Raw genomic sequence first — 19,243 nt, 5'->3', positions numbered from 1 at the left:
GCAAAAGTCTTTTTAGTTGCAACAGTTACATTGACTCATGGGTTTGAAGATGAAATTATCTTTGATATTTTCTATTTTAGTGACTTTAAAAGGAAAATCAGGGGGGCTTCCCTGGTGGCGCAGTGGTTGAGAGTCTGCCTGTGGCTGCAGGGGAGGCGGGTTCGTGTCCCGGTCCGGGAAGATCCCACACGCCGCGGAGCGGCTGGGCCCGTGAGCCATGGCCGCTGAGCCTGCGCGTCCGGAGCCTGTGCTCCGCAACGGGAGAGGCCACAACAGTGAGAGGCCCGCGTACTGCAAAAAAAAAAAAAAAAAAAAAAAAAAAAAATAGAAAAGAAAACTCAGGCCAACTCTATTCTATTTTGAATTTCATAATATCTGAAAATCACTTTGTAATATGATCTTCGTTCTGGAAGTTTTATAAAAATGTGACCCAACATCATAGTTTAAGGCTAGTGTATATATGATAAGGGCTAGTTTGCTGCTGTGTCTCTACCTGGTAAACAAGTCATATTTCTCATGTGTCTTTACTCTATAAGAATTGTGCCTATAAGAAAATGGACAGAGAAATACATTACTGTGAAAGGTGATGAAATGACTGACAATTATGTAAATGCCACCAGAAGGATATTTTTTTTTCTCTGTATGCCACACATGAACAGATCTAATAAATTTAGAGCCAGTTCTAGCTGGAATTTGTTTCATTGGGTTTCACAGATGTGCTAATTTGGTCATTTATCTGGACAATAAATGGCATGTCATTTTTCCCTCTAAAAACAAATGAAAGCTTAAACCTCCCTTTCCCCGTCAGTAGCCTGGAAATCATTCTCAGATTGGAAAGGTGGCAAATTGCACGTGTCTAAGTTTGGAGACAAAAGCCTGAGGCAAGCAGGCTGCCAGCAGACAGCCACAATAGTCAGACTCCAACAGATGAATCGAGAGTCTGAGGCAGGCCACGGAGGGAATTCTCCCCAGATCAAACAGGCTGTGGACGGTGAGCTGGGGATAGGTCCCTGAAAAACAAAACACTGAGGTATGTCCCTCTGGGTCACACGTTAAAGAAATAACACAAGTGTTTGACGGCAGGAAATCACACAAGTCATAATCACAGCTTCTCCAGCCCCACACCCCACCCATCGCCTGCTGTTGGATGAGGCCCTGGCTTAAGCTGGAGCTCACGGGGCCATTTCATTTTGACGGAGGGCTTCTCAGCACCGCGTGGTGTGCAAACACCAGAGATACTGGGATCTTGTCTGCAGGGTTCCATTTAATAATAGCACAGTCCCCCCAAAACATGTTTCATGATAAGGAACGATTATCTCACAAGGAAAATCCTAGGAAGACACAAGCCAAATTGATTTTTGTTTTCAGTTTGGAATCTACATTTGGTGCTTGGTGGACTTTCTAGACTGGAGTCTCCAACCTAAATTTTTGCCTTTCTTCCCTTTGTTTTTCTGATGTCCTTACAAGCAGGTGTCTGATTCCTTTTAAACCTCCACATCTCCCTTGAGGTGGCAGAAGGACGACTCTGTGCTCCCTAGCGCTGTGTGCCACCATGAGGGGCTATTCTCAGACCCCTGAATGCAGTCAGCTGCCTCCAGGATGTTCTGTGTCTAAGTTTCCCTGTCCCTTTGTGGCCTTTTATATTTGCATGAATAGACTTTTGTATAAAGATGAGCTTCTCCTCTGCACCATTTTCTTCCCTCACTCAAGGAGTGGCTTGAAAGCACTGCTCCTGTCCACTGGAGAGAGTCAACAAAGCAGCCTGGGCCTCCTGGCAAAGGGAAGTGAGAGTTTGGTCCTGAGATGAGTGAGGCTGCTGGAAGATTAAACCTAGTCTGTTTCTCAGGTTATTTATGGACGTGACCTGACGAAACAAACACTAACCCACCATCTCTTAATGAGCGGACTAGGCAGAAATTCTTACATGGTATAGTAAATGCTGGTAACTTAATGCACATGCTGTTAGGAAACAAGCCGGTTATGACATAAATGATATGATCAAACCTCAGGCCTTTTTCCAAACTAGTAATATTTTGAAAATCTAACTGGAACTTATCCCATTTGTACTCGTTATTCCTTAGAATTTTGGTCCCATCTCTGGGCCCAGACTAAGCATTTCCCATCTTGACTTTCTCCTTGCTTTTCCTGGGAGAAAATCATTCTGTTCGTTTCATCTACGACTCTACTCTTTCATTTGCTAGATGCCCAGTATGTACTGGGCACTCTGCTGACCCGTGAAAGCACTGCGATGAATATGGTCTATGGACTCTGTCCAAGGGCACAAGGTAGGCAGAGAGACATGCACATCAACTCCATGAAAAGCTCTGGGAAACAGGTTGGAAGCAAGTGTAGCAATAATGATTAATATACTGCATGGGTCAGAAAAATGATGCTTGAACTGGGACTTGTTCTCAGGATTAGAAATTCACTAGAGAGGAAGGACATCCAAGGCAGAGCGTGCATCTGAGTCATGGAAGCAGGAGGCAGGAGGATGCATGGTGCGGTCGGTGAGCTGCTGATGGTTCTGTGCAGCTGGGAGAGCATGAGTGTGTGTGACCATAAAGCCTTGAAGAAGGAGGGGAAGGAGGAAATGAGAGAGGCACTGACAAGGGACACTCAGGTCAAATTGCGAAAGGACTCGTGTGCCATTCTAAGGAATTTGATCTGTGTTCTTTGGGCCTCGGAGAGTCACTTTAAATGACATGACCGGAACAGTAGTTTAGAAAAGGCAGAATGAAGAGGAACCAGCTGATGTGAGGGAGTCGGGGGAGGTGTCATTGAGAGGACTTGGATGCCGGATTGGTCCGCACGATTTTACTGTTTTGATAAAGAAAAGTTGCAGAAACCCTCTTCCTCCCCATCGACAATGATAGGAAAGCACTTTCACCTGAAGGAAGCAGGGCATTGCTCCTGTTTCCGAGATTACACTTGGAAACCATTGTGGAAGAACTGTGTTTAGCGCGGAAGCCGTAACTGGAGGAAGATATCCGATGGATTATGTAATGAGCAAAACCCTGGGCACCCAAGTGGAGGGTGACCTCATTTAGGGAGGCCCTCAAGACAGGACTCAATGGCACAATACTAGAGTTTCATTTTGGACAACACACACTGAAATTCTAGTCTTTCGTGGGTAATTTGACTCTCCCCCCGTACAAGACTGAACCGTGAGGCCAGCAGACCTGCCCACCTGCCCTACTGCTTGGCTCTCTCCCTGTGTTTACCCTTTGAGAGAGATTAGCTTGGGGAATGCTGAGTCTTCTCTGCTCCGTGGAATTTTTTTTTTTTTTTTTTTTTTTTTTTTTTTTGCGGTACGCGGGCCTCTCGCTGTTGTGGCCTCTCCCGTTGCGGAGCACAGGCTCCGGACGCGCAGGCTCAGCGGCCATGGCTCACGGGCCCAGCCGCTCCGCGGCATATGGGATCTTCCCGGACCGGGGCACGAACCTGTGTCCCCTGCATCGGCAGGCGGACTCTCAACCACTGCGCCGCCAGGGAAGCCCTGCTCCATGGAATTTTAAGAGCTTGAAGCATCTTCTTAATGTTTCCCCTGCACAACCCACTTCTCATAACAGTATGTATCTAAGGCAATTCTTACCCTCAAACTAGAGACTAACTAGAGATTACTGTGTATTCCCAATATTTCTACTTCTGTGATACACAGAGGAAACTCTTTTATATTTTTTCTTTATTATGTTAGCTGCCTGGGCTTTGAAGTATAGCTATTTACAATGTTGTGTTAATTTCTGCTGTACAGCAAAGTGATTCAGTTATATATATATATGTATATATATTATATATATATACATATATATATATTCTTTTTCATATTCTTTTCCATTATGGTTTATCACAGGATATTGACTATAGTTCCCTGTGCTATACGGTAGGACCTTGTTGTTTATCCATTCTATTATAATAGTTTGCATCTCCTAACCCCAAACTCCCAATCCATCCCTCGGTCACCCTCTTCCCCCTTGGCAACCACAAGTCTGTTCTCTATGTCTGAGAGTCTGTTTCTGTTTCATAGACACATTCATTTGTGTCATATTTTAGATTCCACATATAAGTGATATCATATGATATTTGTCTTTGTCTGACTTACTTCACTTAGTATGATAGTCTCTAAGTCCATCCATGTCGCTGCAAATGGCATTATTTCATTCTTTCTATGGCTGAGTAATATTCCGTTGTATATATGCCACATCTTCTTTATCCATTCGTCTGTCGATGGACATTTAGGTTGTTTCCATGTCTTGACTAATGTGAATAGTGCTGCTATGAACATTGGGGTACTTGTAGCTTTTTGAACTATAGTTTTTTCCGGATGTAAGTGCTTGGGCTTTTCTAACGTTGAATTGTTCCTTGATTTTCGTAGTTCCTTTAAGAAAAGCATCACTGGTTCAAATCCTTTATTTCATTTTCCTTTCCCTGCTTCTCTTCTGCTTTCTCTCTGTACAAGGACAGTGGTATTCGCTCTGCACCTGACTCTAAGTATAAAGTTCTATTTTGTTATTTTAAAAGGAACTAGTGTCATTACGTATTCTTTTTTCCTCAGATGTAATGGTGTTCATGCCATCTTCTGAGACAGGAAAAAAAAAAAACTTTTCTATGCTGGCGACTCTCTGTGAATAGTGAATTCTTTTTTAAAACATTTTTATTGGAGTATAGTTGATTTAAAATGTTGTGTTACTTTCTGCTGTACAGCAAAGTGAATCACTTATACACATACATACATCCACTCTTTTTTAGATTATTTTCCCATATAGGTCATTACAGAGTATTGAATAAAGTTCTCTGTGCTATACAATAGTGAATTCTTTAGCGACTTTTCTCCAGAAATCATTCTTGATTTTGTTCAGGTACACACTGAATATTCTTGAAGAACTTGGAGGTGGGCAGAAGGTCAACGATGACACTATTGTCCACTGGGTGAATGAAACATTGAAGGAAGCGGAGAAAAGTTCATCCATCTCTAGTTTCAAGGTAACGTGCGTGTCTCCTGCTCGCGGCCATTATGCTTATCTTTATTGCTTCCACTCTGTTTTCAAGACTGACCTTCAGTGTGAGGTCTCTGAGGCTCCCCCTCCCGTTTTGATTTTGCTTGAATGACCCATTATTGTTTTGACGTTCATAGGCCATTTCATTGACAGATTTCTTGTCGTTTTCTCCCATAATAATTAATTTAAAAAACCCGATCATGTTTTACACGGGATTTTAGATGTTTTTCTTCCAAAGTAATGTAACATATAATGTTTTTTAAATGTGCATAGCTCCACGGCTCAGATTGTTAACATAATGAGGGTGAAATGTAAAATGCTAAGAGATCTCCCATGGGATGTTTTTTTTTTTTCCTGAGAAAAAAGCAGTTGTTTACTTGTGTCCAAATCCCATTTTTATTAATAACAGTATGACATTTTATTACATTTCTTCACTCATGTTTTATACATTAGCCGGATCCTTCCTCAAGGGCCCTGTGTACTTGATCGACAGTATAATGTCTGCGTCATATCTTAACTACATTTTCCCGGCTTAAAGGTCAGGGTGGCTGAGAGGGACCCCCTTCAGAGGGCGGGTGAGGCAGTTCATCATGCTATCAATCCTTTCCCTCAAAATCAAGAGAAAAAATGAAAATCTCTCCCCTCCCAGAAAGGGCAGAAGGTATGTCTGTAGGCTGGGCTCTACCAGGAGTGCCCAGTCCCTGTGAGCTCAGCACAGGAATTGGCCAGCTCTGTCCTCCCTCTACTTACCATCCGTTTGGTCTGGAGGTCGAAGTGGAGGCTGGTGACAGATGTGAGCAAGTCCTTCCAGAAGGAGATTTGGGAAGGCGGTGGCGCACAGTACAGTAGAGCGGTGCTCCCACGATGGAGCGTGGTCTCAGTACTAGGGGCTCCTTGTTTGTAACAGGGGGGCTCCTCATTTTCTCTTCACAGACATGATGAAGACAGCTTTACCATTTTCCTGATGTTTTTCTCTTTTTGGCTGCTTTGGGCGGCATGCGGGATCTTAGTTCCCCGACCCGGGATCCCACCCGCGGCCCCTGCAGTGGAAGCGTGAAGTCTTAACCACTGAAGCACCAGGGCAGTCCCAGCATTTTCCTGATTCTATAGTGAGGAAACTGGGGGCTCATCTAACTCCTGAGGTTACAGCTAGTAATTGCAGGTGGTGTCCATCAGGGAGGGGAAAGCACCTTTCACCTGCGAGGTGAGGTTATAGAGTGGAGGGTATCTATAGGTCACTTGACCATGGCTATGAAGTGAATAGCCCCGGGCATGCGTCTCTCTGTAAAACAGTTGCCACTTTACAGGAATGCATCCCATTTCCTTACCCAGCAGCTTCCGGGGTGATCCTGTGGGGATTCACTCTTGGGAATGTTTGGCAATTTTTTTGCTTCTTGTGATGCTCTGGGCTAATTTTCTCCTGTCTTCCCGCTGAGTCATTGCAGAATTGATTAGGTCAAAAGGACCACAGAAGGAAAATGTCAGATTAGCCCCACACTGCTTTTAAGTGAAACCCTTCAAAAACCGAGCACAGCGCACCCCGATTAACCATTGCAGAAACAGTCCTGGGCCCTCCTCACCTATGAACGCTGCCAGCTGCTGGCCATCTCGCTGCCTGTCAGTCCACCAAGACTGTGGGAAGGAAGTGGGAAAGAAGGTGAAACTCAAATCTCTGCATTTTGTTTCCGTTGTGCTTCTTTACCAAAAAGTTCTATGGAGATAGAAGCTCAGGCTAATGGTGGAAATTAGATTACGATTATATGTATATTGGTCTTAATTTTGTGCTAGTTCTTACATAACCCAGAAAATAAATAAAAATGGACCCGTTCTATCTTTTAAAATAGTATTCTACCTCTACAGAGGGCCAGTGCTGGAGACCCAGCACCTTGCAGGGGTCCTGTGTCTTGTTTCTTTGTTAGAATTGGTTCTGATTTGGACCCGCAAGGTATGAGGTGTTTGAACTTGACTATGCTCAGATGGTGACACACAGTTGCCTCGGCACGTCTGTACTCACAGGTGCAGAGTTTTGTGCATTTACACCTTAAAAGCATCCACAGGGAGTTCCCTGGTGGCGCAGTGGTTAAGAATCTGCCTGCCAACACGGGGGACACAGGTTCGATCCCTGGTCTGGGAAGTTCCCACATGCCGCGGAGCAGCTAAGCCCGTGAGCCACAACTACTGAGCCTGCGCTCTAGAGCCCGTGAGCCACAGCTACTGAGCCCGTGAGCCACAACTACTGAGCCTGCGTGCCTGGAGCCTGTGCTCCGCAACAAGAGAAGCCACCACAATGAGAAACCAGCGCACCACAACGAAGAGTAGCCCCCGCTCGCTGCAACTAGAGAAAGCCTGCGAACAGCAACGAAGACCCAACGCCGCCAAAAAAATAAATAAATAATGTTCCTTTTTTAAAAAAGTCAGGTAGAACCTTTAAAAAAAAAAAAAGCATTCACAGCTTTGCGTGTGTCCATCAAACTGTTTACAGACGCCAAAGAAAGAGCCCAAGATTTTAAGTCAGAATACCTGGGTTCAGATCCCAGCCCCACCACTTATTAGCAAGCCACTTAACCTCAGAAACTCCCTTTGCTTGCTGTAAATTAAGATTAGATGCCTCCGTCCAAGGCTTGTGGCAATAAGTGAGATAACCTATAAAAAGCGCTGAGCAAACTGTGAGACACCAATGGATATTAGTTGCAGTCATTGCATTTGATCACATAATTGCTGTCACTGTCTACCTGGACCTATGGACCCTTTTTTTTCCCTAAGGTCCCCAGGAAAGGAGCATTCACTGAATCCCATCCAGCTGAGCCCGCATCACTCTCCCTGCGTGTCACCTCTGGGATGTCCCCTGAAAATGAATCGGGGTTCCTCTTAATGTCTTTAGTCTCTCTTTTCTGGTGGTTTCTTTTTCAAATCATCCCTTCCTCTACTAATAACCAGTACTTGAATGAAACATACTATATATCAACCTCTCTGCTTTTCTCTAGTTGCTCTAACTTCCTTCCATTCACTATTTGGGAATGACTCCCTGCCTGTTGGCAGACAATGGATTTCCCCCACTTAGTGAACCACCAGGAAGCTACTAGTGATGCCGCTACAGAAATGACGACTGGTTTGAAACACCATGTGCGACACTGTGGCATTTCCCACGCCAGGATGTATATATTCGTACTTAAGAGGAAAGCACCACTTACTTTCCTTGAGCCAAATAGAACTTGGGAGCATATCGTTAAAACCCATGCTTTCTCTCTATGCAGGACCCAAAGATTAGTACAAGTCTGCCCGTCCTGGATCTCATTGATGCCATTCAACCAGGTTCCATTAACTATGACCTCCTGAAGACAGAAAGCCTGAACGATGCAGAGAAACTCAACAATGCAAAGTACGTAAATAAACCTGGGGTCAGGGAGGAAAGGATGAGCCGGCATCTGGGGAGCTGTGAGCTCCAGTGCCTGTGCCTTCGTGCAAACACTTCTAGGTTCACTGTTGATGCTTTTTCTTCTCATGACGTACTGTGTCCCATCATCATTATTTTCAATACTGGGCAATAGCAGTTTAAGGCTCCAGGTGTTAGAGGGAACGAGACAAAAACGATTGATAACAGTTGAAACCATTGAAATTGAAAACAGTTGACTTCTGATTGATAAGCAAGCCTGTAATTTCATAAAACCAATTTCCTAATCATAATCTATGGGAGGCTTCCTGAATAGAGTTTGTACACGGTGAGTGCAAATGTAAACATTCTATTTGTGAATATCTGTGGATGTGCCTGGGCAGGGGTGGGGTTCAAGACCAGAGTCTTCACCAGCTTAAGAGCAACTGCTGTTTGCTTTACTTGTAGGATGAGGGTCAGCAGAGCCCAAATTTGGTCTGTTGTCAGCTTTTATACATCAGGTTTTATTTACATAGTTTCTATAGCTCTTTCCTGGATACAGTAGCAGAGTTGAAATAGTTGTGACAAAGCCCACAGAGTCTGAAATATTTGCTATCTGGTCTTTATGGAAAGCTTGCCTTCCTAGAGAGAGAGGCGCCTTTCTCAGAGCAGGCTGTATTAGTTCCTAGGTCTGTCATAACAAAATACCCCAGACGAGGTGACTTCAAAAAACAGAAATTTCTTCTCTCACTGTTCTGGAGGCTAGAAGTCCAAGATCAAGGTGTCGGCAGGGTTGGTTCCTCCTGAGGGCCTGGATGGAGAATGTGTCCCACACCTCCCTCATCCTTGGGCTTATAGATGCACCACTCCAATCTCCAACCCTGTCTTCACATGGCCTTCCCTGTGTCTCTGTGACTTCACGTACTGTCTTCTCTGTGTGTGTGTATGTCTGTGTCTCTTCTCCCTCTCTTTTATAAGGACATCAGTCATACTGGATTAGGGCTCCAACCTACCCCAGCATGACCTCATCTGAACTAGCTATACCTTAAATAACACTTTTTCCAAATAGCATCACCATCTGAGGTACCAGGGGTTAGGTCTTCTGCATATGTTTCGTGGGGGGCCGTATTCAACCCATAACACAAGTCCAGGGTTAACGAATGACTAGTGCCCAGCAGCCCTGCTATGTATCTAATCCCAGCAGCGCCCTTCTCTCTGTGCCCAGTTTGGGAAAGTGGGGACGTGCGTTCCTGGTATGCTGATGTCTAGCACAATCTAATGGAGAGAAGGGAAATAATTCAACAGCAGTTACACTAGAGTGTGAGGGATGGTACGGAAGGAGGACCCCAGGGTGCTGTGGAGGGGACAGGAAGCTCTACCAAATAATCTAAGCTGGGATGGATTGAAAGGACAAGTAAGAAGGAGCTGGACCAGGTGAAAGAGCTAAGAAGACTATTCCAGCAGAGGGAAGAACATGGATGAAGACGCAGAAATTAAAAAAAAAAAAAAAAAAAAAAGACCTTGAACCTATAGATGTTCAAGAGGGATGTGATTAAGTTTAAGGAACTCGCCCAAGGTTTTACAATTATCAAGTGGTTCAACTGAAATTCAAAGTCTGACCTGAGAGCCCAGGCCCCTAAGCACTGTCCTGTGAGGGCAAAAGGTACAAAATTACTTGGAAAAATGGGTAAAAAGAATTCTATAGAGTCCTAACGGCGGCTATGGTGGCAGGATTGGGCATGGTTTGTTTGGTGTCTGAAGCTCTATTTTCTAACCTTTTCATAATTTTTCCTCTATTTTATAATGGGAAAATTAATTTTATTTCATTAATAATTAATATAGAAGAAGTGATTGAGAGATGGACAAAGAGAAAAAACGGGGTTGCTCTGGCCCCATGCTCTTAAATTAATTTGATCAATAAAGTAAGAGTAAAGTCATTTCAGGAGAGCAAAGGGAGTAGTGGGGCTTTGGATGGAATGGAGAATCTCTGGAGTAGCCACTGCAAGAAGTGACTAGATAATGAGGAGAAGAAAAGAACTGCCAGGTAATAGTGTGGGCTCATTTGAAAATAGACTGCAGCTAATAAAAATTATCTTCATATAACTATAAACAGAGCAAAACTATTCTGCTACAGCTATGGTAATCTTATGTGGAAAATGTGTAATATAAAACTCTGGTTAGGGGCTTCCCTGGTGGCGCAGTGGTTGAGTGTCCGCCTGCCAATGCAGGGGACGCAGGTTCGTGCCCCGGTCCGGGAAGATCCCGTATGCCGCGGAGCGGCTGGGCCCGTGAGCCATGGCCGCTGAGCCTGCGCGTCCGGAGCCTGTGCTCCGCAACGGGAGAGGCCACAACAGTGAGAGGCCCGCGTACTGCAAAAAAAAAAAAACCAAACAACTCTGGTTATTCTAATATTATAGTATCATAAATAAATACACATACATGTAGGCGAGGATTAGAATGGAACAAGGAAGAAAGGACTTGATGGGTAAGGTCGAGGTATTACAGATGCATTTCCCCTTTTTCTGCCTTGTAAAAACGTTTCTGTAGTTGAAATGGTGTCTGCAGACTTTCCCTAGCACACACTCTTGTTCAGTTCTATGACATTTTCTGCACTGTACAGCCCAAGCGAATAAGCATGCTGTAGGCACCAAAAGTGGTGCTAGCTAGGAAGCTCTGTAAGGACAAATAATAAATTTGGTCATTATCACGAGGCTGGACAGCAAGTCTGATGGAGTCAGGAGCTTTGTCAGGCCAGCATCTGCCCTCGAATCTCAGGAGGAACCCAGTGATCGGCTCCAGCCATACCAGGAATGAGCTCTGTCTAGCAGCTAGTTTATAGTGCGGAGTAGAGAGTATATAGTATAGATTATATAGAATGACTATAACTATGATCCTCAGGGGTCCGCTTCATACTTGCTTGGGCTCCCCTCATTCCCCCTCTTTTCTCTTTTAGGTATGCCATCTCTATGGCCCGCAAAATTGGAGCACGAGTATATGCCCTTCCAGAAGACTTGGTGGAAGTGAACCCCAAGATGGTCATGACAGTGTTTGCTTGCCTCATGGGGAAAGGAATGAAGAGGGTGTAAGGCCCAGAGGGCAGGACTGGAGGCGCGCATGCGTTTCTGACTGCTCAGCACTGGGTGCTCCCGGGAAACACGGGGACAAGTCAAACCATTCCGAAGTTTTCAACTTGGTGACGTTATACAAGGTTCCAAAAATCACGTGTATCTGATCAGCCAAGTAGCCTTCGTGTATTTAACAAAAAGTGCTTTATTCTTTGCAAAAGACCCAGTCTCTTACAAAGTTTTTTTTATGATTGAATTGATTGCTTTGAAAATCTAGAGACAAAAAGAACTTATTTTCCAGGCACCCTTTCTGCTTTTGCCATTATAGCCAAGCATAGAAGCTGTATGTAGAGTTGTTAACTTTAACATAATCTTTCGAACCAGCTTAAATCGGCTGCTTTCTTGTTTAGGGTGAGAACCAGGTGGGGAGAATCATCAGACCAGCCCTAAAACTGGCTTCTGGAGGCCAGCGTTTGATCTGTTACGAGCCTCCTTCGTGTAGCCCTTCTGCACTCTGTCTCCCTGTGACTCTGCCATCCACTCTGTCAGAACTCTGCCTTCTCTGTGGCCGACCTCTGCTGGCCATCCTTCTCTTGGGGCCATTTGGATCATCTGACAAATCAGGCTGTTGGGATCTCCAAGGGTCTCTGGTAACCTGAAGACCCAAGACTCATCATCAGAGCCTTTTCTCAGAACTAGGGTCCCAAATGTCATCAGATTTTATTTTTTCAGCCAATAGGAAGCCCTCTGTTTTTAACCCTACGATTTGGGCTCTGACCAGATCTAACATCTTGAACACTGTGCCTTCAAATAGATTCTTACTTAACTCTTGGTGGAAGGTTCTATCCAAGGAGGGTGTCATTGAGCAGCAAGACACTAGGGGGCAGTGCAGAGCCATTAAAAAAAAGCATCTGTTCTTGGGTGCTGCCTCTCCGTGTATTTAGCTCTGTGTGTTAGATCTAGTATGGCTGGATATCTGGTGACTGGGAACCACCTTGCTCTGATTTCATTTGCTCTTAGATCATAGTGCACGTGATTACTGCCAGGCCATAGGACCGATGTTTACTTTTTTGGTACCCTCAAGTTCCCAGGGGCCATATGTGCCAATGACCGGTTACCCGGACCTCACCCCCATACGCCAACACACACACACACACACTCACATACACACATACCTAGCCAGGTGTCAAGCTGGGTAAGAACTGGCTGCATTGCTTTGCAAAGAGCTAATGACTGGATAGTTAAAGAATTCCAAAATAAAACCAGAGGAACAGTGTGAATTTGAGCAGCTCTAATAGACTATGCAATTTCCTTGAAAACTTACCAAAGGCTAAATAGCAACAGAGCACTGGGCACCAACACTAGACCCCCTCTATGGTGGTGGAAGGGCTCGTCAATGAGGTATCTTCTTTAGGGGTGGTATGTAGTGGAACTTAGCCATTTTTCAAAGCAATTGAAATGCATCTCCCCAGATCCGCTCCTTGGCAGTGGGCTCAGGAAGCCGACATGGGGCTTCTCCCAGCCCATAACCTGTGTTTCTGCTGCATCCAAATGCGAAGTGGTTGGCTTTGTCTTAATCTGCACTTCACCATGTAGCCTCAGACAATTCTCCCCCATCTGCCTCCAGGAAGCATGTTACTGCCTTAAAGGACAATGAAAATGAAGTAATGCTCAAGTTCTCTCCAAATAAAATGTTCCCGGTATTGGATGTCTTCTGAAGGTTTCGTAAGAGTGTACTCTAACTTATTCATTTATTCAGCCAACACGCACTGAGGGCTGAAACGTGTCAGGCACTGCGCACGGTTTTGGGAATACACCGTAAATGAGGCAGGCATTGTGCTCAGCTGATCAGGAAAGGCTGAGGATAAACAACTCCACTGACAGCTGTGATGAGCGATTGACGCGGGCAGGGTGAGACAGGCTTACAACAGAGGAAGCCGTCTAAAGAGAAATATTTTAGCTGAAAGCTGAAGAGTAAGTTGGAGGGGGTTGGACAAAAAGCAGGCCAGAATGAAAGGTTTAAGACACAAATTCTCAGACACACAATGAACCCAGTCATGGGCAAAAGCCAGACTTGGGAATTGGTGCGAAACGGTTTCTAGAATGATTCGAGGAGGAATCTTTAGGGCTGGCGGTGCTTGGGGTTTCCTCTCTAGCCTGTCTGGGCCTCACTTTGGCCGGCACGGGGTGGGAGGCAAGGCGTCTGCTGAGGAATTCTGCTGCAGCCGGCCCCCGCGGGTGGGCTGCTGGGACAGAAAAGCATCTGTTTGGCAGGGTCACATCCTGCGCTGCACAGATGTCACTCGCCCACACAGCTGCTAGGAAGCTGGGCTTTTATGCTTAAGCTGTGCGTCCTGGCTTCACCAGCAGCAGCTCTTTGGAGACGGCTCTTTCCTGGCCTGACATTCCTACAGCTCCTACACTTAGGAGGTAGCGGCCTGCCCTACGTATCAAGAGGTTACCAATATTAAGTGTGTTTTTGTGTGTGTAAGACTGCACTGATAGGTCCTGACCAGAAAGACTGAACAGGTACAGGAAAGCAGAATACTATCAAGGGAAGAAAACTAAGACTCTTGGAGAACAAGAAGGCTAAAGGAATACAGCCATCTGAACACGATAATTTTTCTAAATTTAAAAGTTTATTGTTACATTTTAGCCCATCCAAGTATGACGTCAGAAAGTAAAATTGTACCAAAGGGTCCACAGTGGGAAGCAGGCCACCTTCCCACCCCCGTGTCTAGTGATGTGCTTTGAAGCCAGCTCGTATTGGCTCCAACTGGCTCCGATGTTAAACCATTGTTATCTTGAAATTGGCCATGGTGGGCGTATTTACAGCATAGAAATAATCAGACTCTACAAATAGGGGTTTTTATCCCCAGAGATCTGGTTTACCAACCCACCACTACCTCTGTCCCAAAACCTCAGTTCCCCTCCTCGTCAGCGACCACTGTTACCAATTTCTTTTGTATCTTTCTAGAAATAGTCTATGCACATGTTACACACACACACACACACACACACACGCCCCTTTTTATTGCAAATATTAGCATACCATACACATCATTCTGCATCTCATTTTCTTCACACCAAACCTTGGAGACTGTTCCACGTTGCCAAATATAGACCTGCCTCAATCTTTTCAACAGGTGCACAGTATTCTGTTGAATGGACGTGCCAACCTGTATTTAACCAGTGGCCTATCAATGGGTGTTTAGGTTGTTTCAATCCTTTGCTACAGCAGATAAAGCCACAGTGAATATTATGTCCACTTCTTGTGCTCAGAATGTTCATTTTAATGTAACAGGTACTTAAGTTGCTGCTCTAGCAAAGGTATTAAACACTGTAGCGTCACACATCAATCCTCCTCTGAAGTTTCCTTGAAGGATTTGACAAAGAGCCCTGAGCTGGGATGGGCCCTTGAGCCCCTCCCATCTTCTCCATTTCACATCTAAAGTATGTTAATCCAGTGGGGGGATAATGTGCACATGCAAAATGTACTCAAAAGCAGAATGTGATAAATGCTTTAACAAATTTGTAAAGTATGGGAGCTCAGGGGAAAGAGTAATTCTGAAGGAAGGATTAGCAACATTTTGCAGAAGATCTGAGCCCCGACTAATGAGAGGTGGGCAGGCACCATGCCTCACCGTGTTGATGTCTCCAGCAGTGCCAAGCACTTTCTAGATTTTTAAGGAGAGCTGGGTAACTGAAAAATGGATTTGTATTAGACATGAACAAATGTTTCCTGACTGTGGGAGATGCCAGAGAGAAGTCATTGTGAGAAAAGTTGTGAAACAGACCTACCTGCAGAGTTTTTAGAAGGGGATGGATTCCTGTTTGTTTGGAAATTATGCCATTAGAGCCTGTCTTGAGACAATGCATAGGACTAGATGGGCTCTTCAAGTCTCAGCCAATTTGGCGATTTTATCCACCGAAATGCACACACACAATCTAGTCTGTCCCTTGGAGCACAACTGCGGTCTCGATGATAAAAAGTACGGAAACTCAGCCCACCTTACACGAGCCCATCTCAGACTGATACTTAATGCACGAGAGACATTCTCCTGTGCTCCCAGTGTCCCTGGGCGGCTCCGAGGCCCACCTTCCCTGCAGTTACTGTACCTGTTGTCATTCAGCAGCTGCTGAGATAGCATCGACTTTGCTCTCTGTCCCCCCCCAACCCCCCAGGGTACCAGTGCGCTTGGATGAAATGCTGGCGGTGCTGTCTTAGTGAGCCAGACATGGCACGTCTCTGCCGGCCTCATGATCCAGGAACCAGAGCTGGTGCTCAGCACGAGTCAGGAGTGCTGACCGATCCTCTTGTGAAATCTAGTTCCTTTGACGGTTTCCTAACAAAATTCCGGGAATTAAACTCTCGCCTGCCAAGGACTGCTCTTTCCACGGTGTCCTCGCCCCCTATTTTCCAGAAGCCAGAGTTTACCAACTGTGGCTGTGTGTAGGTGACCAAAAAAAAAAAGGAAAAGGAAAATTGTGTAAATGTTTTCTCATGTCTAAAGTCTACATATACTTAGTAACCCACCTTAGGTCAGACACAAAAGCACGGATAAGCTAGTCAGCACCCACAGTCTCACCTTTAACAACTCAGAGAGAGGTCGGCAAAACGGCGGGGATTTTTATATGATCTGGCGTGTCCAAAGTGGGGAGTTCCATTTCAATAAGTATTTTGGTGAATAAAGAGCTACCATGTCTAATTTTTGGAGGATTAGAATGCATGCAAATATTTCATTCTAAAGCTCTGTGCAATACAACAGAAAAGTGAGTGATTCAAGCAGGCACTTTTGGATTGGGCCAGACCACGGGCCCACTGTTAAGAGTCGGAATGTTCAAACCTCCTTGCTCTAAGTTTGGGGCCAAGACCAGGGGCGCTTGGAAGCTGGTTAGAGATGCAGCATCTCAGCCCCACCCCAGACCTACTGAATCAGAATCTGCAGTTCAATAAGATCACCACTTAATTCATGTGCACATGAAAGTTTGAGAAATGCTGTCCTAAAAGAAGATCTGCAGTTGATAGTCAGTTGCCTTTGAACCAACTTTAAATCAGATCACACTTTCCCAGTAACACGAGACTTGAGAGATGGAAAAAACCCTCCACTAACATTTCCCCATCATCACTGTTCACTGGAGGTAGCCAAAGTGGCTCTGCCCTCCATCTGGGTATATCCCCCATCACCCAGCCTTGTCCTTTGCTGTCCCTCTCCCCCATGGCCCCTCTCTCCCCTGTGGCACCCACTGCCAGCCACAGGCTCCAAAAGCTTCATGTCCCTGGTCCTGCTGGGTAACTTAAGGTGTCTCCTGGCACTGCCTTCTCTTACCTGCAGCCCAGGGCTGCTGCATTCATGCATCTGACCCAGTTGGTGCACATCACTTAAGTCTTCTCTCTTGTTCCTTCAATACCTCCATCAAACCTACTGACTTTTCTCCCACCATCTCTGGAGCAACCTCTCTATGACTCCCAGTGACAGCTAGCTGACTTAGTAAACCAAACTGTCCCGGGGGAGGGGATTGTGGCCCTTCGGTGCCTACTCTTTTCTCCTCCAAAACATGCACTTTACGATGATTTTCTAGGGCTATAGCTTCATCATTGTTATCTTTGCCAATTTCCTAATGGCAAAGAGAGAGCAAAATGCCTTCCAGATAAACAGCTATAATAGGCAAAGGTCCAGAGGATGGAAGAAGATGGTTATCTTTGAGGAACTGAAAGACTAGTATGGCTGAAGGAAAGGGAAAATTACCATATCATGAGAAACAGATGGACTAGAGAAAGGTTTAGAGCTGATTCTGAGACTCAAGTGTGCTTGAGAATCACCTGGGGAAGTTGTTAAAACACAGACTTTCCAGATCCCACCTTGAGGTTCAGTGCTGAGAGGGCTGGTGGGTCCAGGAGTCTGCATTTTCCACAGATACTCTCAGAGATTCTGGGACTCACAGGCCACCCCTGGAGAAGCGCTAGTGCAACCCAGCTGTTCTCACCTCTGGCTGCACAATGGAATCAGCTCAGGAGATTTACAAGAAGCTGGTGTCTATGCCCCGCCCTCTGAGGTTTTGATATAATTGATCTGATGTGTGGCCAGGGCAGCTGGAGATTTAAAAGATGCGCAGGTGACTCTAATTACCAGTCAAGTTTGAGAACCAATGGGATACAGCCTGGGGTGCTCTTCAAAGGGGCGGCCTGGCTGCAGCATCTTAAAAAGCGGATAGACGCATAAGAGGGAGTAATGGTTAGAAACGGGGAATGAAGGGATGGAAGTATTTCAAGGACAAACCCTGCTTTCTTCACAATTGAACCATCCAGCCGACGAGCATTTGCCTCTCTGGGTGTCTAGTAACCTTCCTGGTGCCACGACTCCCAGGCTCAGTATTTATAGCCAAAGCGAGGGCATGAGAACCCGAGATGGAGTTCTCTGCCTTGGGGCTTAAATCCCCCTCTTCAATGACTCCCAAGATGGCATCATCTCTCCTCCCCCCTCAGAAACACAGGGGGCCGGATATGCCAACCCTTTGTGCAAATTCTAAAACTGCTTCGCTCTGCATGAATAAACATGAGAGAGAGTGTGTGGAGGAAAACACATTTATCAATTATGTGTCCTCCAAACCTCCCAAGATTATGCAGCTTTAATGGCTGAAAGACTTTGAAAGGAAAACTTGTAAATTGAGCTGCACCTAAACTCATGACAAAATGCCATGAAATTGACTGACTCTCTCAGCGCTTACCTAACAGTAAGCCTGAGCTGCATATCCAAGTCCTAGCCCATCCAGGTCACGGTGGCGTTGCCTTTATCCTCAGCCCACTCCAACTGAGAGAAGGCAAAGCAGCCACTATTCACAGGGGAGGTTATCCTTTTAGGCACCGTCTTAATAAAGGCAGAGGGTTACGGCTCTTGAAGAAACACACTTGCCATATTATTTTTGCCACCTAATGTTCCAAATTGACTGGAGAGCAAATGTACAAATTAGCTGGTCCCTAGGGGACATGATTCAGGGAGATCGATCCACCAGGACCAGATTGGCTTCTGGGGCAGTGACTCATCCCCTAACTCTTTGGGAGCAGCCGAAGAAGAGGACAGCTGTCACCAAGGTTCACCTGACCTGGGTAAGGCTCCGGGAAGAGAACACATTGGCCCCTCTCAGCTCCCTTCCTGGTTTATCTTTTTTTTTAATGAATGGGACATGCTAAACACCTGGGGTTTTTTTGTTTTTTTTTTGGTACGCGGGCCTCCCACTGTTGTGGCCCCTCCCATTGCAGAGCACAGGCTCCGGACGCGCAGGCCCAGCGGCCATGTTTCACGGGCCCAGCTGCTCCGTGGCATGTGGGATCTTCCCGGACCGGGGCACGAACCCGTGTCCCCTGCATCGGCAGGCGGACTCTCAACCACTGCGCCACCAAGGAAGCGCTAAACACCTGTTTTGCTGGTCACTTTCAGCTGCTATCCCATTGAATTCCCACAACAGCCCTCAGAGGTAGGTTATCATTAACCTCATTTTTCTGCAGGGGAAACTGCACCTCTGAGAAGCTAAGAGATTTGCCTGTGAGCCAGGATGGAGTCCATCTGATCAAGCTGTTGTGTTCTTCTCTCTCTCTCTTCATGCAATAAATTCAACTTAAGAGTTCAGTTTGAGGAATTTTGCCTGTACACAGCGTAAATACCACCACAATCAAAACAGAGAATTTTCCCACCACTCCAAAAACTTCTCCTGTACCTCTTTGTAGGTTAATCCCTTCCTCCCCAGCCTCAGGCCCTGGCAACAACTAACCTATTTTCTGTATCTGTAATTTTGCCTTTTATTGTGTCATATAG

At 45.6% G+C, this 19,243-nt stretch overlaps 1 protein-coding gene across 4 annotated transcripts in view; it reads left to right on the top strand.

Moving 5' to 3' along the window:
- LCP1 (lymphocyte cytosolic protein 1) overlaps positions 1-13,132 on the top strand; it is a 56,777-nt gene extending 43,645 nt beyond the window's left edge. For 3 of the 4 annotated variants that reach the window (XM_067712988.1, XM_067712986.1, XM_067712987.1), the window contains 3 exons: positions 4,857-4,980; positions 8,249-8,373; positions 11,318-13,132. In XM_067712988.1, coding sequence (XP_067569089.1) covers positions 4,857-4,980; positions 8,249-8,373; positions 11,318-11,450 — 382 coding nt within the window. In that variant the 3' untranslated portion in view covers positions 11,451-13,132. Of the gene's footprint in view, positions 1-80; positions 344-4,856; positions 4,981-8,248; positions 8,374-11,317 lie in introns of those variants that run through there. The other variant, XM_067712989.1, reaches the window with a different exon arrangement.
- The last annotated feature ends 6,111 nt before the right edge of the window (positions 13,133-19,243 follow it).

Source organism: Pseudorca crassidens, chromosome 18 (assembly GCF_039906515.1).
Source record: "Pseudorca crassidens isolate mPseCra1 chromosome 18, mPseCra1.hap1, whole genome shotgun sequence".
Classification (NCBI taxonomy): Eukaryota; Metazoa; Chordata; class Mammalia; order Artiodactyla; family Delphinidae; genus Pseudorca; species Pseudorca crassidens.
Note: the sequence above shows the minus strand (reverse complement) of the source record. Positions and strands in the feature narration are given on the sequence as shown.